Source organism: Mytilus trossulus, chromosome 2 (genome assembly GCF_036588685.1).
Source record: "Mytilus trossulus isolate FHL-02 chromosome 2, PNRI_Mtr1.1.1.hap1, whole genome shotgun sequence".
Classification (NCBI taxonomy): Eukaryota; Metazoa; Mollusca; class Bivalvia; order Mytilida; family Mytilidae; genus Mytilus; species Mytilus trossulus.
Genome location: NC_086374.1, coordinates 86,674,296 through 86,701,418, shown reverse-complemented (window position 1 = coordinate 86,701,418; position 27,123 = coordinate 86,674,296). Strand labels below are relative to the sequence as shown.

At 30.9% G+C, this 27,123-nt stretch overlaps 1 protein-coding gene across 1 annotated transcript; it reads left to right on the top strand.

The window, feature by feature from the left end:
* On the top strand, positions 1-26,643 carry LOC134706067 (uncharacterized). The gene is made up of 14 exons (XM_063564776.1): positions 1-93; positions 2,117-2,232; positions 5,922-6,008; positions 7,583-7,658; positions 9,098-9,162; positions 10,355-10,414; positions 11,583-11,673; positions 13,365-13,429; positions 14,624-14,683; positions 15,852-15,942; positions 17,764-17,801; positions 18,967-19,017; positions 24,266-24,389; positions 26,558-26,643. Exons 1-14 carry the CDS (start codon positions 60-62, stop codon positions 26,641-26,643), a joined length of 1,044 nt encoding a protein of 347 aa, XP_063420846.1. The 5' UTR covers positions 1-59.
* Positions 26,644-27,123: the final 480 nt, after the last annotated feature.

The window sequence follows — 27,123 nt, the reverse complement described above, 5'->3', positions numbered from 1 at the left end:
TATAACCTGAATACCTGACAAAGGCGTTGTTCAGTGCATTGTGATCTTGAGTGTCGAAAATGGATGTAAATAGTATCCTTCTAATATGTGTTGGTAAGTTTTATTTATACTTTGATATATAGATGTTTATATAATGTAATTACGGTTCATCGTGACCTTGTATCAAATATGCCCGTATTTACACAACACATTTACTCTAAGTATAGACAAACCTGTGCATCTTTATACGTTTTGAAGCATGTCAGACCCTACAGAAGGTACCAAAATACAAAATAACTAATTTGAGAGAAATGGTTGCTAAGATCCCCTTATATAATGATTTTTTGTTAGTTGTATTGATTTAAATGGAAAGTAGATTGACAGTAGCTAAAGACACCTGCAAACAAAAGGTGATTTAAAATGTGTAGCTGAGTGGACCGTATCAATTGAAAGTCATTTGTTAGTTTTTATGTATGCATCAGTTTGTCTGCCATTACAGACGAATTTATTGTGAAAATTCAGCTATATTTTTCAGCGCCTGTTCATGAACCTTAATACAGATAGCTTCAATGAAAAATTAGGGTTTAATGGTTTTGGTGTGGATTGTTCTTATGTTAGTTGATATAAGTGCCAATAAAACAAAGTTTCATTCTAGTCACAATGTGTAAACAGTAAACTGTCATTTCGTATAATTTAATTCTAAATTACTTTTTAAACCGTAGAAAACCATGAAAAACGTTGATGACGTCACGGTCACATGACTAGATTATGTCTATGTGCTGATAACTACATAACGTCAGCAAATCAGAAGACGTGTTACATCCAAAATTAAATTATTGAAGATTCTGGATACTGACGTTTATTATTATCTTAATAACGTGTTATAGTATACAATTATATCTCTTAATGACTATTACTTTTTCTGTTAAGTCGATTTTGGGTGATAATAGAAAAAAAGATGTGGTATAAATGCCAATGACACAGCTCTCCACAAGAGACCAAATGACAAAGAAATTATCAACTATAGGTTAATGTACGGCCGTGAACATTGAGCAAAGTCCATAACTCATAATCGGCTACAACAGGCCCCAAAATGACAAATGTAAAACAATTCAAACAAGACAACTAACGGCCTAAGTTGTGTCAAAACAATGAATAAAAAACAAATATGTAACATTTAAACAAACGAAAATCACTGATTTACATGCAGGATCCTGACTTGGGATGTCAATTTGACTTGTTTCTATACATATACATTCCGTCATTGTGTTATTGTGCTACATATATAATGTATTTTTTTTTGTGTTCTTGTGTTTTTGTTTATTTTGAAAAAGAAGATGTGTATATAATTGCCAATCAGACACCTCTCAAAAAGAGACCAAAATGACACAGATATTGACAGCTATAGGTAACCGTAGACCTTCAACAATGAGCAAAGACCGTATTTTTTGCTTTGTCTTTACACATTTTTGTTTTTTTGTTTTTTGCATATATGTTTTATCGTTTATAGTGGTGAAGATTATAACTCAATGTTGACAGTTGTACCCCTATTTTTGACATTTTTTCAATTTCTCAATTTATAGTTTTATAAGTCTTGGGTTAGAAGAATACCATAACATAGATTTGCAATCTTAATTAAAAATAAATTGTAAAACATCGGAGACAAATGTACATTAATTTTAAAAGAAACAAAAAAAACCCACCCAAAAATGGTAAATGTATAGACCAATATTCCAGCTGTCCCGTCATATATAGTATTTATTTTAAAGTCGATATGTTATGTCAGAGTTTGAGTTTACACTAAAATTTACGCTCGAATTAAAAAGTAAAAGGCAAATAAAAAACAAAGTATGATGGCATTAATAATTTAGAAAGGTTCTGCCAAATACAGCTAGGTAAAATCCTTGGATAGACAATCATTCTTATTTCGAAAAAGTTTTGTAAACAGTTAATATATGATTATGACCATAATTAATGTCAACACAGGATAGCTGCTAGGCCTACAATACTTGAAATGTACTGACATCGACCCAACACTCGTATGGCGTTCGTATTATACGTCTGTTATCTTTTCAAAACATAAATAGCTTTCCGTTAATCATACAATCAGCAGATTTACTATTGGTTTTTTTTACAGTTTGTTTAAGTTTTAGATTATCATCTCCGTTCGTGGTTAGTGGATTAAATGTAATTGTTTCATCCCTGCAATGTGTTGACGAAGTATGTGAACAACGTGCAACAAGATATGGAAATGTAAGTTTAGTAATACAAATGTGTAACAAAAAATACCAAACTAAAATATGTTTTAAAAAGTGGAATAAAATTGAGAATAGAAATGGGGAATGTGTCAAAGAGACAACAACCCGACCAAATATAAAACAACAGCAGAAGTTCACCAACAGGGTTTCAATGTAGCGAGAAATTCCCGCACCTGGAGGCGTCTTTCAGCTGGCCCCTAAACAAATATATACTAGTCCAGTGATAATGAACGCCATACTAATTTCCAAATTGTACACAAGAAACTAAAATTTAAATAATACAAGACTAACAAAGGACAGAGGCTCCTGAATTGGGACAGGCGCAAAAATCCGGCGGGGGTTAAACATGTTTGTGAGATCTCAACCCTCCCCCTATACCTCTAACCAATGTAGAAAAGTAAACGCATAACAATACGCACATTAAAATTCAGTTCAACTGAAGTCCGAGTCTGATGTCAGAAGATGTAACCAAAGAAAATAAACAAAATGACAATAATACATAAATAACAACAGACTACTAGCAGTTAACTGACATGCCAGCTCCAGACTTCAATTAAACTGACTGAAAGATTATGATTTCATCATATGAACATCTGAAACAATCCCTCCCCTTAGGGGTTCAGTATCATACCATCATAACATATATGAGAAGAACATAACCCGTGTTATTACTGACTCAATCGAATGTTGAGGTGTAATACCACCATTGATTTTTCCCTGTTAGTCTTTGTTAAATTGGTACTTTTAAAAAAATTGTACAGTATTTACCTTTATTTCAACCAAAGAAATACTTTGCATGTGTAAAGTTTAATCCTTTCCAGTGATACAGTGAAAATTTCACACAACATTTCATTGCATATAAGAAAATTCTCATCACCGGAAGTAAAGAACCCAATTTTTACACTATTATTTACTGGTTACCTGCTTTGGTAGCTATGTAACCTCAACGTTCCAAAATATTTTATAAGACCATCAAATAAAAAAAGAAGGATGCTTTCAGACATCCAACATACATATTTACGACTCAGAAAAATTTAAGTGCGTTGAAATGCAGGGTTAATTTTCTACAACTGTCAAATTCAAGGGAATATTTTTTTAGGCCTACTTTTGTATGCAACCGGATGTGACGTACCATGATTTGGTGGTATTACACCTAAAGAACACCTAAATGTCAAATAAACTTAATGTAATTTTTCCCCTCCAATTGCAAGTTATTTCAAGCATAACTGTCAAGTTTTGTCTCAGTCAGAGCTATAGTTTCAGAGAAAATCACTATAATGTAAGGCCATATCCTACGGCAATTTCAGTCTAATTTCTTCGACAAATCCTAATTTCAGTGTATCATTATAAAATGCAGTGTTGACTTACATCTGATCAGAAATTCATGATCTATGCATTCAAACAATTAAATAGAATACATAAGACAACTTTTAGATGATAAACAATTTTATTGCACCTTTTAGAGTTCATTTGAAGGTCTGTTTAGGTCTGTTTTGGTCCATTTTTCCTTCTTCCTTCCTTTTTCATTAAAACTTGATATCTTTTGTCTAAAAAATAAAACAAATGTGATTATTTCCCCACAGAAATGATATAAATGTAATGTTAAATCAATAATTAAAGTGTTTTAGCTGAAAAAACTGTCTCTATAAATGTTAACAGTCTACACGGAAGTTTCTAGAAGCCCCTATGTGTAACTCGAGTTTTTAGTCTGTTCGTCTAGTGTGACAAATAACGGTTCCCTTTCAGTCAATCATTTATTGTTACTGGTATCAAAGTCTTTTTATTTACTCATAACAGTATATTTCTAATAGATTTACACAAAGAGTCCACTTTCTTGTATTTTACATTAGAAAATGGGGAGAAAGAGTAATAAAAAATACCTCAAAATGTTTTTAAAAAGGGTTATGTCCCTTGGAATGCTGGTACAAAAAATAATTGGTAAGATTGATAAAGTTTAAGTATGTGAGACTAGATTCTGATGTGTATAAATCCAGGGCAAATAAGTGTTTAGATGATTTGTTGTCTGTGCAAAATGTAGATGGCACAATGGCAAGTTGTAAACTTTTGCGGCAAAAAAAAACCCCCAAAAACATGATGATGGTTGATACTTACTTTAATGCTGAAGTGGCATCTGCAGACCATTTCACATATAAGATTTTTCAACAGAATGCTCTTCAGAACATGTTGTACTAAACAAAACTGTTAGGGTATAATTTAAAATTCAACACAGTAAACTAAATACAGCTTTGTCTGTCCACCCATTTGACTTAGAAAACACCCGTAAACCCCCATTTCAAGGCAATTTTACCTCAAACGTGCTTTCTGTGTCTCAATCCATTCCGAATAGTCCATGTTTACAATGTATGAACTGGTTTATTAATAACTTTAAAAAATGAAAGTACAATAAGGTCACGAGTGCACATGTAGTTTCCCTAAATAGGTGTAATACCACCATTGATTTTTCCCTATTAGTCTTTGTTAAATTGGTACTTTTAAAAAAATTGTACAGTATTTACCTTTATTTCAACCAAAGAAATACTTTGCATGTGTAAAGTTTAATCCTTTCCAGTGATACAGTGAAAATTTCACACAACATTTCATTGCATATAAGAAAATAATCATCACCGGAAGTAAACACCCCAATTTTTACACTATTATTTACTGGTTACCTGCTTTGGTAGCTATGTAACCTCAACGTTCCAAAATATTTTATAAGACCATCAAATAAAAAAAGAAGGATGCTTTCAGACATCCAACATACATATTTACGACTCAGAAAAATTTAAGTGCGTTGAAATGCAGGGTTAATTTTCTACAACTGTCAAATTCAAGGGAATATTTTTTTAGGCCTACTTTTGTATGCAACCGGATGTGACGTACCATGATTTGGTGGTATTACACCTTGAACATAATCAACAAACGAAACGAATGAAAATCAAAATCAAAGTCACATGGTAGACTATCCAAAATTAAAATGGTGGTATTAGTTCAACAGTTTGTTTAACATCCTGCATGTTTGTTAGTTGTTTATCGTTCTGTTATTTTGACAAAATTTGGTAGGCAAAAAGTAATCATAGATTAATTTTAAATTAATCGGGATTTAATGTAAGCTAATTTAATGACAATTAAAATCACAAAAATACTGAACTCCGAGAAAATGTCAAAACGGAAAGTCCCTAATCAAATGGCAAATTAAAATTGTATAACACATCAAACGAATGAACAACAACTGTCATATTCCTAATTTGGTGCAGGCATTTCCAAATGTAGAAAATGGTGGATTGGACCTTTTTTAAAGCGCTTAACCTGTCGCCCTTATATGACAGTCGCATCAAATTCCCTCATACTGACAACATTGTGTGAACGAAACAAACACAATAGGTAAAAATGTCACAAATGTCATGAAACATATTCCGAATAATGATCGTGTAATCTAATGTAAATCAAAATGCTAACATGAATATAGACGGAAAGATTTTTCTTACATTAATGTGATATGCAATCTTTGTTAAAACAATAGCTTCAATGTATTTTGCCACTTGATTAGGGACTTTTCGTTTCGAATTTTCCTCGGAGTTCAGTATTGGTGATATTTTACGCTTCACCTACTAATATAATAAAAAAATGTATGTGTATTAGTTTAAAATATATTAATAGTATACTGATATCAACATACATTTTCAGGAACAATCAGGTGTGCATCCTTACTGTGAAATGGAAATCAGGCGTGGTAGACTCAGGGGAGATTGTGAAGAAAGTGCAAATATTCATGTAAGACAAATCATGTATCTACATACTTGTCATTTATGACAAAAGAACACTTATGTATTTATGTAATTCTTTAAGTACCCTTTTCCAAACAATTTAGGCAAACTTGTTAATAACTTAGTCGGAAAGCCCATCCGGAGAGTACTTTGGTAAATATATATTGTTTCTTGATGATGTTCTTTGTCGATATGCTGTTCTGTTTTTCTTTTTTTGTTTGTTTTAAGGGTAATTTATATTATAAAAAATGTCGTCGGCGGTATGTTTGACAGTTTTACCCAATTTGTCTGATGTTTAAGTTTAAATGCAATTGAAAGGGTCATTTTATAAGAAGGAAATAGTACTTATTATCTGTCTTATTTTTGCCGAAATTATACAGAAAAAATAAAGTTCAAAAAACAACTTTTCCTTAACACTATAATGGATATTCTAACCTGGATGTGACTATTTTACCGAAAAAAAGTATTTAAAGATCAAACTTCATTGTTGAAATTGTAACATTATTTGTTATATAAAATGATTTGTTCCAAATTTGCTCAAAAACATCGTTGATATATGCTTGCAAGTGAAAAAAGTAACCAGTTCATTCCGTATTGTAATGACCTTCAAAAATATTTTTACTCCTTGGTGTTGATTGTTATTGCCTCTGATTCGGGTCTGAAAAATAATATGGAAAAAATGGAAACGCGAAATGAAAAAAACTTTCGGTATATTATATACCGAAACAATTGATGACAACAAAACACAACAGACAAGAACCAATGACCACCAGTCTCACACAATTATACAGCCAGATACAGAATGTGGCGAAATTGACTTGTTATGAGTATCAACTTTTTTAAAACTTTAGACAAAACGATACAACATTAGAACAACCTGTTAAATCCGAAGTAATTGATTTACAAATGATAAATACGTTGATAATCAACAAATAACAAAATAGGTACAAAACACCGAGAAAATAAAATTCGCTATATAGAGACCCATCCAAAAGCTCTTACAGTTAAGTGAATTTTGTTGGATAATTGTTTGATTTTTCTTTGAATATTTGATTTCTTCTTATTACAATTATCGTTAATATTAAAATGATATTTGAATGTAAGCATAACCATTTTTCTTTATTCTGAAGAAATGCGCAACAGTGTCAGAAAGCAAAAAAATACAATCCTGAAACGTAAATTTGTGTTATATACTAGACTAATCTGTTAAGCTGTGAAAAAAAAACCTATCGTTTATTTGAGAATATAGGTTGCTACTCAATATACTTTACAGGGAACAAAGAAGACAACACTTTTCTATAAATCAATTTTGTTGTCATGTGCAATTTCTGTAGAAACCTTCATAAAAGGTTATCCAAGAATTTTGTTGTTGTGAAAGCTGTGTTTTCTATCGTAATCCGGCTAAACAGATTCAAATTCGATAATAACTCGAGGTGTTTCAATATAATCATTGATGTCTGTGCGGAGATGTGAGGTATTAACCAGTCGCATCATATCACATTATAACTTTTTTTTTCACCAATGTCATTTAGTCGTTTAAGTTTTATTCCATCATGCGATTTTTAAATACCACTTTTGCAGAATGTGTGCCCTCAACAAGATGATTCATCGTGTAGATGTTATAATCAGTCCTGTATAGATGGTGTTGTAGAAAAATGTAAGAGTGATGTATTTTTAAATCGATTATTCCTGTGAAAAACTTCCTTTAAAACTGTGTTTTAAATATCTTAAGATCGCCAATTAAACTATTCACAACTAGCAAAAACAAGTGACGTAGAAATAGAAATTTTATATCACCGTTCGTTCTTCTATTTTATGAAAATTCAAGATTTAAACAATTCAAATTATTACATTTACGGACAGAATCCGTCTGAATGAACATTTTTAACCTTGAACAATGGTGTAACAGCACAAAAAATGGCAAACAATAAACACCCTTTGAGAAGGGCGTTATTTACCTTATCTTCATAAATACAAAATCACCAAAGACACAGAGTTCAAATATAACTGAACAAGCAGTTCCTTAAAGGTCATACTTAATAATTAACGGTTTACAAAACTTTTAACTTTTGAAATACTCAGGCTTTTCTACCTAAGGATTAGACTATCTCTGCTGTATTTGACAAAACTTTCAGGAAACTTTGGTCCTCAATGCCCTTCAATTAAGTACTTCATGGAATCTTTTTAACACTTTTTGGATTCGAGTGTCACTAATGAGTCTGTTGAAAACAAGACGCGCGTGTAGCTCAAAACACTATTTTATTCTGGTATTTATGATGTCTTTATTTAAAGCATGATCGAAATCAATAATAACTACTTAATAAAACAACGAACTTGTATTCAAGACTAACATATCAATCAGATTTGAAGAAATTATATTGATATGGGATCTAATTTATTGATTACAAAAATAAATTCTTTACCGAAAATAGAGTATTCAAAGATCATGTCGCAGTCTTGAATTTGTAACAATATTTGCTTGATACAATAAATTGCTCAAAAACATCGTTTATATATGCGTGCAAGTCAATATTATAACTCATTAAATCCGTATTGTAATGAACTTTAATTTGTGTCACATAACTGTGTTCGTATTTTGTTATTGGCAGTAAATTTTTAAAGAACAGAACAGATGTTTATATCAGATTTTGTCAAAGGGGCATTTGTTACGATTTCGACAAAAATTTAAAAACGATTTATTTTTTATCTAATGTATAAATGTAAGTTTAATAATTCAGAATCAGTTTTAAAGGATATACGTTTTTCAAAATCATATCCAAAGTGACGGTTTTAGTTATAACTTTTGTAATGTGCTATCCCGATACTAGTTAGCTGTTCATAAATTCAACAAATTGTGACTTGGATAAAGAGTTGTCTCATTGGCATTCATACCACATGGGGGTTATCTCATGGTCTTATATCTGTTGAATCATCTGTTGAAGGCCGTACTTTAACCTATAATGGATTAATTTTTAAATTGATATTTGGATGGAGAGTTGTCTCATTGGCACTCACACCACATCTTCCTATATCTAAACAGCAAAACTGTGCAAATCATAATATGATTATTACATAGGCGTTCATATTTTTATGTAGATAGACAACAATTACAACTTCATAGGATGACGTATACTTGCCTGAAGGAAACTTGTCACGGAGATGTAAGTTGGAAATAATTATTCTTTTAAAAATAAAGTAAATCTAAATAGCATCCCTACATTTTTAACGAAAAATATTAAAAAATTTAATGAATTTGCAATTTGGTACAAAGATGTTACAGTCCCCTTATGAAGACTGTGTTTAAAACTTCAAGTTATGAAAACAACAATTTTTGTTATTGGCCACGTGTTAAAACAAACAAATTATCGGAGTTGATTGTTAAACAGTTTTTGTTGACTTTTATTTGTATTTTCTCTTTCGATATCTAAGTTTTGACTTCCCTTTGTTATATTTTCTTTTCTTTTTTTTCCAGTTTTTTTAATATTCAAGTTTGTTTCCATTCTTTAAATTTTATAATTCATAATTTCATGTGGTACCGTCGGTTAATTGTTATACGTGGGATACTATAACGTTCGTTGATTTCATGGGTAAAGCTCATCAACAAATTGATGTGTTCAACGAAGTATACATTTTCTCTGGGCTCGTATACAGACTTTACTATAACCATATCGTGAATATATAATTGTCTTAAATGCAGGAAAAACTGGCAGCAATGAAAATAACTGAACATGCCGTATTTGACCGTACCTTAACCTATCATGGTTTACTTTTATGAATTGCGAACTGGATGGAGAGTTGTCTCTTTGGCACTCTGACCACACCTTCCTATATATATATATATATATATATACAGTATACAGAATTGCAGACAAATTATGTTTTTGTACGATGTATTTGGGTAATATGCCATATAAAATAAATTGACTTCTGACATAATTTTTGCATTTTAATTTGTATTTTCTGATCCCGATTAAGATATTTCTTCATATGTCAATTTGACATTTGACACAGACTAAAACCAAAAAAATGCCATATTTTTGTAACGTCTCCTTTTCTCTCATTGGTTTTTGCAAACGAATGTTGCGACCAAGTGCTGATATATCGCTGAAAATTACTATTTTCTTTTGAAATAAAATCAAAATTGAAATAATTTGAAAGGGCCTTATATTTTTAAAAACTCTCAACAAAATTATAATTCATTCAGGAATAACAGCAAATTTAACGATTATAAAGCATATACGTTTCTTGATCATCTAATTTCATCACAATTTCGAATACCTGTTACTTGGTCCTTTTCGGTAAAGAAATATGACGGTGATCTTTATATGATTAAAAACATATTCTCTGTTTTAGGAACATTGTCATATTCACAAGGAATACAATGAAATTGTGTCGTCTTGCCATGGTGATATGGTATGTAACTTTCATTTGTTATATACAATTTCATATTATTATAGGTTATATAACTCATAATTATTGTTAATATCCAAGATGGTAATATCTATTCAATCTAATAAAGGGAACATATACTACATTTAAAAGTGTCTGTACCAAGTCAGGAATATGACAGTTGTTGTCCATTCGTTTGATGTGTTTTATCATTTGATTTTGTCATTTGATTCGGGACTATTTGTTTCTGAATTTCCTCCGAGTTTTTTTGTGAATTTACTTTTTATGCTATGAATATTCAGCGTCATAGATAATTTGATCAGCGCAGTCAGGGTTAGAAAACCAACAAAAAGTCTCCAATCCAACAGTTTTAAATCTGTGTGAAAGGGATAATGACTCTCAACAACTTGCTGAAAATTTTGGATTAGATTCTACTTAGAGTTAACAGAGAAAACACATATTTTTATGCATGCAAATGGCATGGATAACATTAAAGAGTTATTCAATTCATTGATCGCAGCTAAACCGACAGTTGGTAAAATAATAGCTTAAATTAACTTTTTATTGGGTGTCCATGAAAGTTAAATTTTATCCACTATACTAGTTGCAAGGCTATTTTCTCGAGTGAAATTCAATATTAAAATAGTACAGGAGAATGATATTTTTTTTTCACGGAACTGAAGTTCAGAAGATACATGTTTTCCCAGAAGGACCTCATTTACTTGTGAATTCTTTGTTACTGTTTTAAGTCCGGTCTTGTCATTAAGCTTTTCACGTCTTTTAGTACTTATCTAGTCTTGTCTATCAAATATATAGTTTTAATCCTTTTTTAATTTTAAAAGAAACAACCGACGTTTAAAGGTGTAAAAGCGTATGATCATAGAATGTTACGTCTTTGGGATTAAAAAAAAACCAAACAAATTGGATGTGATATGAGTGCCAATAGATAGGCCAAAATACTGTCTTCAACACAGATCCTTGGCTCACACCGAAAAGAAAGCACTAGAGGCCCCCAAATAGTGTAAAACCATTCAAAAGGGAAAACACTTATAAACCATATCAACAAATGACAACCAATGAACATCATATTCAAGCGTAGTATGTTTTGTTTGCTTGATTTAAAAAAAAAATAACGTTCATATTTATATATCAAATATGTTAACCTTTAATTAAATAGTATGCTTTATTTTAGCACACTGATCATATAATGTGTGTAGATCATGACTCTGTGACATCATCAAGAGGATGTTATTGTAGTACAGCTGAATGTGTGCAGAGAACAGGTAAGGTAAATTAATACTAAATACATGTACACTATAATTGATTGGTTTTCGCCAGTTTTTATTTCCAAGATTCATTTGGGATATTTTCAACGGTGATTACTTTTATCGTGCTACATATTAAATGTATTACGAACTATTGTGATAATAATTCAAAGCTGAAAAAACCTGAGATGAATTGTAAAATATCGACAAATATAATGAAGGAATTATTTCTTAAATAGCTTCAACACCACGTCTTTTTATCAAATATTATCAATTGATTTCTTTTTTTATTCATGTGAGTTAAGGTGTAATACCACCAAATCTTGGTACGTCGCATCCGGTTGTATACGAAAGTAGGTCAAAAAAATATATTCCTTTGAATTTGGTTATTATTCCTACGTTTTATTGCAGTAAAAACATGTCTGTGTCATAAACATATGCCTGTGGTATTTCAAAACACCATTACTTTTTATTTGGGATTTCTATAGAAAATTTTGTAATCATGAGGTTGCTGGTGACTAAACTTTGTACACAGATAAAATAAGGGGAGAAATTTGATTGGTTAACTTCCAATGATGGTTATTAACTTATATGCAATGAAAAGTTATGTGAATTTTTTTCTATAGTACTGGACAGTATAAAAACTTTACTCATGCCAAATATTTCTTTATTTGAAACAAAGATAAATTCTGCTAATTTTTTTGAAAAGTGTAAATTTAACAAAGACTAATAGGAAAAATCAATGGTGGTATCACACTTAATATGGGAAGCTGTACATGCACCTTTGACCTTGTGAGTAATATCTTTTTGGATTCGAGTGTCACTAATGAGTCTGTTGAAAACAAGACGCGCGTGTAGCTCAAAACACTATTTTATTCTGGTATTTATGATGTCTTTATTTAAAGCATGATCGAAATCAATAATAACTACTTAATAAAACAACGAACTTGTATTCAAGACTAACATATCAATCAGATTTGAAGAAATTATATTGATATGGGATCTAATTTATTGATTACAAAAATAAATTCTTTACCGAAAATAGAGTATTCAAAGATCATGTCGCAGTCTTGAATTTGTAACAATATTTGCTTGATACAATAAATTGCTCAAAAACATCGTTTATATATGCGTGCAAGTCAATATTATAACTCATTAAATCCGTATTGTAATGAACTTTAATTTGTGTCACATAACTGTGTTCGTATTTTGTTATTGGCAGTAAATTTTTAAAGAACAGAACAGATGTTTATATCAGATTTTGTCAAAGGGGCATTTGTTACGATTTCGACAAAAATTTAAAAACGATTTATTTTTTATCTAATGTATAAATGTAAGTTTAATAATTCAGAATCAGTTTTAAAGGATATACGTTTTTCAAAATCATATCCAAAGTGACGGTTTTAGTTATAACTTTTGTAATGTGCTATCCCGATACTAGTTAGCTGTTCATAAATTCAACAAATTGTGACTTGGATAAAGAGTTGTCTCATTGGCATTCATACCACATGGGGGTTATCTCATGGTCTTATATCTGTTGAATCATCTGTTGAAGGCCGTACTTTAACCTATAATGGATTAATTTTTAAATTGATATTTGGATGGAGAGTTGTCTCATTGGCACTCACACCACATCTTCCTATATCTAAACAGCAAAACTGTGCAAATCATAATATGATTATTACATAGGCGTTCATATTTTTATGTAGATAGACAACAATTACAACTTCATAGGATGACGTATACTTGCCTGAAGGAAACTTGTCACGGAGATGTAAGTTGGAAATAATTATTCTTTTAAAAATAAAGTAAATCTAAATAGCATCCCTACATTTTTAACGAAAAATATTAAAAAATTTAATGAATTTGCAATTTGGTACAAAGATGTTACAGTCCCCTTATGAAGACTGTGTTTAAAACTTCAAGTTATGAAAACAACAATTTTTGTTATTGGCCACGTGTTAAAACAAACAAATTATCGGAGTTGATTGTTAAACAGTTTTTGTTGACTTTTATTTGTATTTTCTCTTTCGATATCTAAGTTTTGACTTCCCTTTGTTATATTTTCTTTTCTTTTTTTTCCAGTTTTTTTAATATTCAAGTTTGTTTCCATTCTTTAAATTTTATAATTCATAATTTCATGTGGTACCGTCGGTTAATTGTTATACGTGGGATACTATAACGTTCGTTGATTTCATGGGTAAAGCTCATCAACAAATTGATGTGTTCAACGAAGTATACATTTTCTCTGGGCTCGTATACAGACTTTACTATAACCATATCGTGAATATATAATTGTCTTAAATGCAGGAAAAACTGGCAGCAATGAAAATAACTGAACATGCCGTATTTGACCGTACCTTAACCTATCATGGTTTACTTTTATGAATTGCGAACTGGATGGAGAGTTGTCTCTTTGGCACTCTGACCACACCTTCCTATATATATATATATATATATATATACAGTATACAGAATTGCAGACAAATTATGTTTTTGTACGATGTATTTGGGTAATATGCCATATAAAATAAATTGACTTCTGACATAATTTTTGCATTTTAATTTGTATTTTCTGATCCCGATTAAGATATTTCTTCATATGTCAATTTGACATTTGACACAGACTAAAACCAAAAAAATGCCATATTTTTGTAACGTCTCCTTTTCTCTCATTGGTTTTTGCAAACGAATGTTGCGACCAAGTGCTGATATATCGCTGAAAATTACTATTTTCTTTTGAAATAAAATCAAAATTGAAATAATTTGAAAGGGCCTTATATTTTTAAAAACTCTCAACAAAATTATAATTCATTCAGGAATAACAGCAAATTTAACGATTATAAAGCATATACGTTTCTTGATCATCTAATTTCATCACAATTTCGAATACCTGTTACTTGGTCCTTTTCGGTAAAGAAATATGACGGTGATCTTTATATGATTAAAAACATATTCTCTGTTTTAGGAACATTGTCATATTCACAAGGAATACAATGAAATTGTGTCGTCTTGCCATGGTGATATGGTATGTAACTTTCATTTGTTATATACAATTTCATATTATTATAGGTTATATAACTCATAATTATTGTTAATATCCAAGATGGTAATATCTATTCAATCTAATAAAGGGAACATATACTACATTTAAAAGTGTCTGTACCAAGTCAGGAATATGACAGTTGTTGTCCATTCGTTTGATGTGTTTTATCATTTGATTTTGTCATTTGATTCGGGACTATTTGTTTCTGAATTTCCTCCGAGTTTTTTTGTGAATTTACTTTTTATGCTATGAATATTCAGCGTCATAGATAATTTGATCAGCGCAGTCAGGGTTAGAAAACCAACAAAAAGTCTCCAATCCAACAGTTTTAAATCTGTGTGAAAGGGATAATGACTCTCAACAACTTGCTGAAAATTTTGGATTAGATTCTACTTAGAGTTAACAGAGAAAACACATATTTTTATGCATGCAAATGGCATGGATAACATTAAAGAGTTATTCAATTCATTGATCGCAGCTAAACCGACAGTTGGTAAAATAATAGCTTAAATTAACTTTTTATTGGGTGTCCATGAAAGTTAAATTTTATCCACTATACTAGTTGCAAGGCTATTTTCTCGAGTGAAATTCAATATTAAAATAGTACAGGAGAATGATATTTTTTTTTCACGGAACTGAAGTTCAGAAGATACATGTTTTCCCAGAAGGACCTCATTTACTTGTGAATTCTTTGTTACTGTTTTAAGTCCGGTCTTGTCATTAAGCTTTTCACGTCTTTTAGTACTTATCTAGTCTTGTCTATCAAATATATAGTTTTAATCCTTTTTTAATTTTAAAAGAAACAACCGACGTTTAAAGGTGTAAAAGCGTATGATCATAGAATGTTACGTCTTTGGGATTAAAAAAAAACCAAACAAATTGGATGTGATATGAGTGCCAATAGATAGGCCAAAATACTGTCTTCAACACAGATCCTTGGCTCACACCGAAAAGAAAGCACTAGAGGCCCCCAAATAGTGTAAAACCATTCAAAAGGGAAAACACTTATAAACCATATCAACAAATGACAACCAATGAACATCATATTCAAGCGTAGTATGTTTTGTTTGCTTGATTTAAAAAAAAAATAACGTTCATATTTATATATCAAATATGTTAACCTTTAATTAAATAGTATGCTTTATTTTAGCACACTGATCATATAATGTGTGTAGATCATGACTCTGTGACATCATCAAGAGGATGTTATTGTAGTACAGCTGAATGTGTGCAGAGAACAGGTAAGGTAAATTAATACTAAATACATGTACACTATAATTGATTGGTTTTCGCCAGTTTTTATTTCCAAGATTCATTTGGGATATTTTCAACGGTGATTACTTTTATCGTGCTACATATTAAATGTATTACGAACTATTGTGATAATAATTCAAAGCTGAAAAAACCTGAGATGAATTGTAAAATATCGACAAATATAATGAAGGAATTATTTCTTAAATAGCTTCAACACCACGTCTTTTTATCAAATATTATCAATTGATTTCTTTTTTTATTCATGTGAGTTAAGGTGTAATACCACCAAATCTTGGTACGTCGCATCCGGTTGTATACGAAAGTAGGTCAAAAAAATATATTCCTTTGAATTTGGTTATTATTCCTACGTTTTATTGCAGTAAAAACATGTCTGTGTCATAAACATATGCCTGTGGTATTTCAAAACACCATTACTTTTTATTTGGGATTTCTATAGAAAATTTTGTAATCATGAGGTTGCTGGTGACTAAACTTTGTACACAGATAAAATAAGGGGAGAAATTTGATTGGTTAACTTCCAATGATGGTTATTAACTTATATGCAATGAAAAGTTATGTGAATTTTTTTCTATAGTACTGGACAGTATAAAAACTTTACTCATGCCAAATATTTCTTTATTTGAAACAAAGATAAATTCTGCTAATTTTTTTGAAAAGTGTAAATTTAACAAAGACTAATAGGAAAAATCAATGGTGGTATCACACTTAATATGGGAAGCTGTACATGCACCTTTGACCTTGTGAGTAATATCATGTGTTTAAATTTCTTGCTATTTAATTAAGTTAAATATTACTAAAAATGAAATATTCTGAGTGCATTGAGTCACCAAAACACATTGCATGTGAAAATTGTCTTGAAATAGGCAACACGCCAAACTATTTTTTTTGTTTTTTTTAAGGGGGAGCTTTTTCTCCTTATTTCTTTTATTCTGCTATGATGGAACATTTTCCTAGGAAATACTTCAAAAAATATATAGTTATAAGTAGATGAAATTATTTTTAATGCTATAACGGCAAATTAGTCACCAAAAGAATTTCTGGAACGAGGCGTAAATTTTATTTTTACGTAAGGACTTATTGAAACCTCCTTGGAGACAGTAAACATATATATGGATTGTTCATTCTGCTAAAATGCTTTAATTACTCATTTCTTATAACATTTCTACCATAACTGAGTGACAGTTACCCTATTATTATCATTTATTGGTCATAAAAGTTGAAAATTTGAGGAAATGAGAGGTATAAATTGACCAAAAGAGACCTTATATAGAAGACAGAGAGATCCATTAGTGGTATTTATCTTCATAAAATCATCTTGTGTATCAAATTAAACTGTTTATAGGCAAATAAGATAGATATTTGATCATTTATTGGTCCACACTCTATTCTATCTTGATGTGGCTTGGTTTGGATTTGTCAAAGAAATTTTGCACGATTTGCTGTAGATGTCGTCTTTCAATATACTAGATTTTTCTCAAACTATTGAACTGTGTAGGACAAAACTTGATAGAAATGCATGAAATAGCCAGTATAACAAAAGAAAAAAGTTTTATTCAGTTTATTAAACATTATTGTCTTCTTTATATTTGATGTGTTTTCCTCAATTTTTGTTGTGTTCAGAAATTGTTGCAGTTTGTAATGGATTTACGACTATTGAACAATAATCAAAGTCACTACTCACCTAAATACATCACAACTCTTCTTCTGCATTTTCTTATGATAGAAGTTTTGAATTTAAATAAATTAATTTTGTATTGTAAAGAAAAAGATTGTCCTTGTAATTTTAGCCCTCCACTGCTTGGGAGTTAACTGTCAATTTACAGAGGTGAGTTGCATATTAAAGAAAACACCTTATATATAAAAACAAGGATGTTTGGTATGAATTCCGACGACTGTCTACCAAAGTTCCCAAAAAGTACGAATGTTAATTTAATGAGGCAACCAATACTGCCTAATTGGCTATACAATGCCCTTAACATTACAAAACACGAAACAATTGAATTGCAAAAAAGTAAAGGCCTTATGTACAATTCATGAAAACAAAAATGGCAGACACAAACCAACGACAACTAACACTGTCGTCTGACTTGGAACAGGCAAATAAAGGATGTGGCTTGGTTTAACATATTTAGAAGCGATTAATCCTTCCCTAACATAGAATAATTGTCCGGACGTGGCAGAGTATTTATCCATCACTCATTCCACTTTCCCAACCAATTCATATCAGAGCGTACTCGCAGTTACTGACATGTTGTTGAAATTCAATAACCACTAACAAAACAACATTTTATATCGTATTTTGTACCAACAGTAAAACTACTCAGTGTTCTCAACCATAATTTCAACATACTTAAAATCATTATTTCAAAATACTACTATAACACTTAAACTATGTCTTTAAACATGTTTTTTTACTCATTCTGTATTTCTATATTTTTTTTTAATTTTCTTTACCAATTTTCTTTATGTATTTATCTATTTTTTGTAAGGATGCTTTTTAACTTCTCTATAACCTTTGTATTGTATGGTTTTATGAGAATTGAGCCATTTATCGACAATAAAATATCAATAAATAAACATCCAACAGCCATATTATTTAGTGAAAAGACGTCAATAACAGTCAGTCAAAAACATAGACAAACCTACACAGAGCATCTTTAGACTACACTTGCAAATTTTCCAATACTGGTACTAATCATTTTTAATTGATTGACTCCATTACCTTTAACCCTATGATTTATATATTAAGTCACAGGATAAACCTTATGTTAATAAAAAGTAATTCTTTATTAAATTTGAAAGACGAACGTCGAAAAACAACCAGTTTAAAACTCAAAATAGAGATTAAAACAGGAGCACGGAAAATGTGTTTTGATTTGGTTTATTTATCATCAGTTTGGGTTGTGAATATAATAGGTGTTTTTTTGTTTGTGTCAGCGTTATCAAGTAAGTAAGTTTCTAACACAAATATTAATTATATTTTATAACAGGGCTGCCGCATTGATCAATATAGTGGTCAATTTCAAGCAAGTTGTTATACGGTAGGTTTTCCTTCATTAATGATTTTTCAAAATTGATATTTTTAATCTAAACTGTTTATATTTTTCCGCGACATTGTATCATTATTGAGGTATAACAACGTATCGTTGGTTTTTTTTAGAGTACAAATGCAAAATTGTACCGATCTTCAACATGTCAATGTTCTTGTATGAATATTGTTGTTTTTAATTTTTTCTTCCTGATTTAATGTAGTCCTATACAAGAGATGTGGTATAATTGCCAATGAGAAAACTATCCATCAACGTATTATAAAGTGGATGTAATGATAATTTAACTAAATTTAACGAAATAAAGAAAAAGTAATGAAAGCAACTAATAGTAAACAATTCTTTCATAAGCAAAACATATTACTGTTAACTATAACACACACACGCACAGCAACACATTGTTAAGCATGCATACAGCTACATTTATGACACATACTGTTTCTTTACTTACGTGTGCTGCTTTTCTCCCCAAAATTAACATATTTCAGATGTTCCGTTAATTTCATATCATTTGCCTGATAAATCATAAAATAATATTCTGTTTATATTAATTAGTATAGTTTTAAACAAAGTTCCGTCGTTTGCTATATTTGTACATTTACATACCAATTCACATCCTCTGTCATCTGAAGAAAAAAATGCATTGTCAAATACTGGTGGTATTTGTTATAAAAAAACCAACAGTATTATACCGCAATTCGAAAGTCATAAACCGATTGAGAGAAAAAAAATCCGGGTTACAAACTTAAACTTCGGCAAACATTTCAGCTATCTATAAGAGTAAAAAAACGAAACTCTAAAGTGCAGCAAAATACTAACCGACAATGTAACACAAGTTATAAGTTATCATAAGTTATCTTGAGCAAGCATACCACTATACAAATGTTAGTGCGGATAAGATACTTTAGCAGTGATTGATGTCCGACGTATCGTCATCATTTTGTCAATGAATAATCAGTGTTTTTATACCTCAGTATGTTTTTTCTATATAAAAAATAATGAAATAGTTGTGCAATTTCATTCCAAAGAACCATTTGCCAGTCAATAGTTTCAAAGACTATTGCCCTGGTTAATAGTTTCATAATAATCTTTCCCGTACTTTTTATGCTTATTTTTCATTGAACGATAATGATGTCATTTGCTACTCTGCTTGGTTACGTATGCTTTGCAACGTCAAACTCATTCTGGTATTGTAAACGGTGGAATCTTTTTGTGTTTATTGTAATTTCACTTACAAGAAGCAATCATAAAAAAGAAAAAAAATCACGGGAATTTTTGAAGGATTTAAATATAGTACCGTATTCATAATATGGGTTCGCTCTCTGTATATTAAAAGTGAATTTGCGTTTGGTGTACTTTAGCTAGAATTTATTATAAGCACGGAAAGTTTAAAACGAGTAATTCTAGTCTTCATTGAAATTAATGAAATATTTATAAATATAAAACGAATTATAAAAAAAAGTATAATTCATAATGTGCATCTAAGTTATGTGACATTTTTCTTTTCTTTCAGATGATATATTATATGACTGGTTGTGCGGGTAATAGCAAGTTTGTTGTCCCTTCGCATACCAACTATTGCTCTCGGCTTTGGGACAACAAACTTGCTATTACCCTCACATTCAGTCAATAGGTGTATAAAAGTCTATGTTTTAAAAACTATTCCCTCTTTGAAACTCCTGTTTGGATTACATATTAATTAAGAAATAATTCATGAAAGCCATAGATTTGTGAGGGTTAGCCCAACATTTGCCATTCTTAATTTGCATGGTTTTCCCGTAAGCTACCGTCAAATATACGGTTGACATTTCGTAACTGAGGAGCCGTTATTGATGTATGTATGTACAAAGATTCCTCCGTAAACGGAGCACCCCTCGATTGCTGCGAGGGTACAGTGGAATCCGTGTACACTCCCTATCAGGATTTATGGAGATGTGTCATCCAACCGACCACCAGGACAATCCCAAACCCAACACAGAGGGAGTATTAGGAAACACAGGGAAGTCTGTTAATATGGTGGAGGAAACAGAAGAACTCAGAGAAAACCACCGGGCTTCTCGGCGGGAACAGACAAAACTATAGATAGATCTCCAGGTCAAATTCGGGGACCACTTTGACCAACCAAGGCCCCCAAAGTACCCATTCTAGTTTAATCTCCGGTCTAGGTCACAAAGATGTGTGTGGAAGGGCGAAAATCACCTTACTAATAGTACTTAATTTCCAGCGCCCCGAGTCAGGATCGAACCCGGAACCTTTAGCAATGAAGCCATAGGTCTTAACCGCTAAACCATGAACCCACGACGATGTTGACTTGCTGAAATCAGTTATTATGTTATTAACGCGACAGAAGGGAAAATCAAACATCACCCACCTGAAGAAATCATTTAAATGTAATATTACAAGTATTTCGATGGTTCACGTAACGGAAAAACCTTCAGCTTTAACGTTTTCTTTGTATGACGTCACTTTTTTAATGGACTTTCGCGGATTTTTATTTATTTTTTTTGGTCGATTTCTCCGAGCTCTTTAGTAGAACAATATAGGATTAGGATATACATCCATGACACAAATCAGTATTTGAAAATAAATAACGCACAAGTACAGGCACATCCCTTTAATATTTATATCGTTTTGAATTTAGATGGTCATGCCTGTATTTATCTTATAAACATTTCCAAGGACCGAAAATTATGAAATTGTTTTTTACACGTACATACATATTTGCACATTTCACATCATTCCGTGATAAAAGTAAAGACCACCAATATTCTAAATTAATGATCCACATGACTTTTTTACCTTTAAAAACATTTTGCAGGGACAAATGTATGTCGTCAATCAGAAATAATATTATATTCGGAAAAATTCAAGCATTTGCATGTAACTGATCGAATTGTGTTACATAGAGGACCAGGCCAAAGTCAAGGCACACAAAAGAGATAATTTTTCATTTCCTTTTGTCAAATATTCAATTTTAAATAGTGAAGATTCCTAGGTCACATCGTATAGTGTAAATATCTCAACTTGTTCGATTCGATCGTGTATGTAACAACGTATTTGACTTTAATGAAATAAATCTCTGTATTACAGATTATTCACACAAGGGTTTTTGCACAAACTAGTCAAAAATTTAATAAATCTTATCATCGGTTCAACATGTTTAAGGTCCTTGTGCGTCAATATAAATCAACAGGCAGATATATTATACGTTAAGGAATTTCACTTTTCAAATCACAAAAATATCGGTATTCACCTAAAAACCTAACAAATACAGACTTATTTAGAGGAAAAACTGTTGTCAGGTCATTTAAGATGGCATTTAAAAAAAAAATAATATTGAATTCTTCATAGGGATTTCTAAAACCAGTTGTTTGCATGACATGGGTTATCTTATTCTCTTATATTTTATGATGGTACAATACTAGACGACTAACGGAAGGGGTTGAGCTTGATTTTCATATGATGAAGAAATAATCTTTCAATTATTTTATTTGATGTTTGTAGCTGACGTGTTAGTAACTGCAAGTACACGGTAGGTATAGTGTCCGGCTAGGATCGTGGTTATCGAGTGATTTGATCGGTCTTTTTTGGGTGGGACCACTTTTTTTCGAGTTAATATGATCAAAAAAGTAAACAAACAGACTTCTTTTTTGAAAAGACGTGATACAGAAGCTTGAGTTTGATATACAAGGTTATACATGGTATGTTTGTATTTGAGATATAAAATATTATCATTTTGACATTGATCTTCGTTAAAAAAGTTTAATTTAGCCTTATAATGCTTTTATTTCAAAATACCAAATAAAGCCGTTTTCATATACATACCAATGCAAATGTCGACGAAAATGCAAACATGGAATCAATATATCCTTCGAAATATATATACAGACATTTGACAAAAACTATTGTTTTTTCATTGAAAACGACATTTTGAGACTAAATACTTTTTTTATGTCTGTTTTTTTTTTCGAGAGCAGTTCGGGCTTTTTCGAGTGTGTCCTTTTTTATCGAGTGATTATACACATTTCTTACAGCTAAACATGCTAAGTGTTGGTGTTTTAACGTTTAAAAACTTTAAAACAAAGGCTCAAATTAAGTACTTGCAAGGCACATGGTGTATTAACACTTACATTTTATAAACAAGTATCGTTCATTTGTATATGTTCTTATATATTGCATGTACAGTATATATTCGTGATGTCAACAATCTAATGTTAGTGTTCCGGACCATATGAGTATTTGAACCATACGCGTATGTTCAGAAAAAGATACACCAGATTAAGGCCATTGATTGAAAGAAAACGGTTTTCGACTTTTAACTTGAGCTGTTCTGGATAACCTTTGAATTATATAAGATTAATAATATATTTATTGTAACTGTCATTGTTATATAAAAGTTTATTATTTAATTGAATCGTTTCTAATGTATACTTGTATGGTACAAAGAATTTGTGTTCAATTGCTTTAAAAAAAAAGAGGTGGATTAAAAAACGTTTTTTTTATAAATGGATTTTTTATGAGGATGGGGGCAGGCCTCTTTTCGTAGGATATCTTTTACTACAAAGCATGTTTCTAATTCTTCACTGCTGTCTTTTTTAATGTCCGGAGTTCACCACAAGAAACACTAGAATACAAGGACATTGGGCTTCTTGTTGATCAAACTATGTTTTGTATTTAATATAAGATGTGTAGAAATGTAAAAACGATTATAATTACTAAATAGCTGGTTATTGAACTTATCGCATGTTTTGTCACTCGAAAAAGCCCGAACTACACTCGACAAAAATGGACCGAATCACTCGAAAAAACACGATCCTTGACGGACACTATACCTACCGTGTAGTAGTCCTTTTTAAATTTATGTATCATTATCTTTTTTTACCTATTCTAATATCGAATTCGTACTTCCTTTGAACTGAGTGTTACTTTGTGTACTGCTGTGTATATTCTAATCTACATTGGTTAGAGATATAGGGGAGGGTAGAGATATCACAAAACATTTTAACACCGCCGTATTGGTGCGCTTGTCCAAAGTCTGGAGCCTCTTACCTTTGTTAGTCTTAAATTTTGTTTTAATTGTAGTTCATTTATATGAATTGGAGTTAGATACGACGTCCTCTTTTGCTGAACTAGTAGTTACTTTTGTTCAAATTTAAAACCATATGTTATGCAAGACAGGGCAAAATAGTATTGTATTGTACCGCCATATCTGTTTTAATTACTTCTGTATTTAAAATTACAGCTGCACTCATGCCACCATTGGCAAGATAGAGACGCCTGTATACCTCACTGTCCTGTGCCATTAATATTTGGTTCTGGACATGAACCATGTCACTGCAATTCTCAATACTGTGCGGATAACATTCGTAAGAACTTTACATGTTTTATTGATTTAAATGCAAAAAATTACATAGTAAAACAAAAAGGTTAACATTTTTTGTTATTCATTTTTTTCCGCTGAAGACCAAATAGCTCTAGGCAGTTTCAATCTTATCCATATCTTCATATGTAAAGCATACATAATTTCTTTAAGTTTATTTTGATATATGCGGTCAAAAAAACCATAAACAACTGTAAAAAAAATAATTGTTTTGATGAATCAAATAGAGCTAGACCCGATATCGGGATGTCCAAATATCAAGTCACGTCATAGTTCATTTAAATGAAACAAAAAGATTAATGTAGGAGAAATTGTGAAGTAAAAAAATAAATAACAAGACTTCAAGACATAGAATCTTCAACTCGGAACTATCTTGTATACTGTGGATTCATTATTATTCGTTGGATACCAATTTTTGTGGATTTCGTTGGTACAGGTGAACCCCGAATTCAAATGTTCAACGACAAATATATATCCAATAGGATTTGAATACAAAGATTGACAAAACCAAGAAATTGAATGTCCACGAAAATGCAAATGTTCAGCAATCCACGAAAATTGACACCCTCGAAAATAAATGAATTCACAGTAATTCATGAAGTAGATTAAAAGGAGTAGGTCCAGTAAGGACCGATTTTGGCCTGAAATTTCAGGTTCATCTGACGAAAGATTTTAACCTCTTTTTAAACACTTAAGTGTCTATTTCATTTGTTTCATTTGAATTTATTAGTTTATGTGAAAAGTTTTAACGGATTTAGTTATTAAAAATGATCTGATTCAAGCTCAAGTATGAAAAATCTACCAAATATGCCAAAATATGTCACATTCAGATGATTTATGTCAAAAATGAAAGTGGCCGCATCCATGTTCATCCTCAACCTTTATATATGTTATGTTATTTCATAAAATATCACTTAATTTCAATATTAAGGATGAACACGAATGCGGCCACCTTCGTTTTACACGAAAACCGTCTAAAATTTGACTAAAATGCTAGAATTGTGAAGGTTTCGAAATTTAGCATGACTTTATGGTACTAGTACCCGATATATGTGCATTGTATTGTCAAAACAGCCCATTTTTATGTGCCGGAAGCATTCTACTGTTCAATAAAGGAATAAAAATTTACATTTTAACAATTTCGTAAAACTGCTATATTTTGGGGCCAAAAACGGGTCATACTGGACCTACTCCTTTGCCGTAATAGATTTTTTAAAATCATTTAGAAGACGGAATATTTCTCCCTTAAGCAAAGCTCTGAATCCTTTTCCGGATTTGACCTTATACTATGTCTTATTTGTTTTGATAAGTTCTATCAACGATTGTATAACTGTAGGTTTTGAAGATTCAAGTGTGTTGGCCTCTCGCACCACACAGGATACATTATTTGCCACAATACAAATTTGGTGCATTCTAATTACTACTTTTGATGACATTAAACACATTTATCTTGAAGTCTTTGTGGTAAATTTTTAGAGAAAAACAAATATTTAACAAAGTCAGCGAAGCAGCTGCAAGCACTCAAAACATAGTATAATTCAGAAAATGAATACATGTAATTCATACACAATTAAAATTTTGTATATTGCTGCTAAGGTGAGAGAAACAAATTGAAACTTGTTTTGTATGTCATATATTACTGAGATGACCGCTGTTGTCAAATTCTAGGTAAATGAGGCGGGGAAGCTGTATCAGTGATCAGTGATAACTTTAATCTATAGTTTGAGTTATAATAATGAAATCTAATCTGACAAGTTTGCATTGTTTGTGTACATAACATTGAAAAATGGAAATGTACTGATCTAGCATTGTGAAAGGCGTTTTTATCAAAATTGGTACGTGGTTTTACTTACCTTCCTTTTTCGTTTCTTTTTCTTATTACAAGTAGATGTTGATAAACAACTTTAAGTGTATGAACATTTATCACCATTTGTTCAACTGAACTACCTATAGTTGTTAATGTCTGTGTCATTTTGGTCTTTTGTGGATAGTTGTATTGGCAATCAAACCACATTTTCTTTTTTGTATATTGATTTACTTATACTATGTTACTAGCATGTATGAATATCATTTGTTTTCCTTGGTGAAAGCTTGAAGTCTAACATTTAACAATGTCGTTATACCATCCTAATTCTAATTTCTTTTATTGAATAGAAGTATACAAACCAACAACAAGCACACCTACTACAACAGATTTTGTTTTACGTATGTACATAACATATCATCTTTTATTTGTTTAGCTAGGACTTCAATATTGTATATTTACTCATTTGCTTTGTTTTATATTCTTACCAATGAGCAAGGACTATACGGCATATTCGTCGAAAAACAACACATGTCTTAATAAGAATCAGGAATTTGAATCTGTGATTCCAATATTTTTTTCAGGAGAAATGCAAATGTTTCAATATAACTGCAAAGTGAAAAGACTGTAGATTTGGAGTAGATATTTACAAACGCAATGAATCAATGTTTGATTTTTTCCACTGGTTAAATAATCCGAATTTAAATATATCTGAATTTAATCTTTTGCTGTCAAGAAAATGATAAAAACAATAAAATGAATGCTATGATTTTTGAATATAATGAACCATAAAGTAACCTTATCATATCTCTTCCTTAACAAGGACGGAGCAATTTGTTTCATCCACAGTAAGGTCATTCAATTGGTTAAATTTAATTGTCATGAATATTGAAATAAATCAAGTATTCCACAAAAT

Excerpts from the sequence above, each read along its gene's own strand:
- LOC134706067 (XM_063564776.1), top strand. The coding sequence starts at position 60 with ATGGATGTAAATAGTATCCTTCTAATATGTGTTG. Across the intron at positions 94-2,116 it reads TATCCTTCTAATATGTGTTG|TTTGTTTAAGTTTTAGATTA; the intron begins GTAAGTTTTATT and ends TTTTTTTTACAG. Across the intron at positions 17,802-18,966 it reads TTAACTGTCAATTTACAGAG|GGCTGCCGCATTGATCAATA; the intron begins GTGAGTTGCATA and ends ATTTTATAACAG.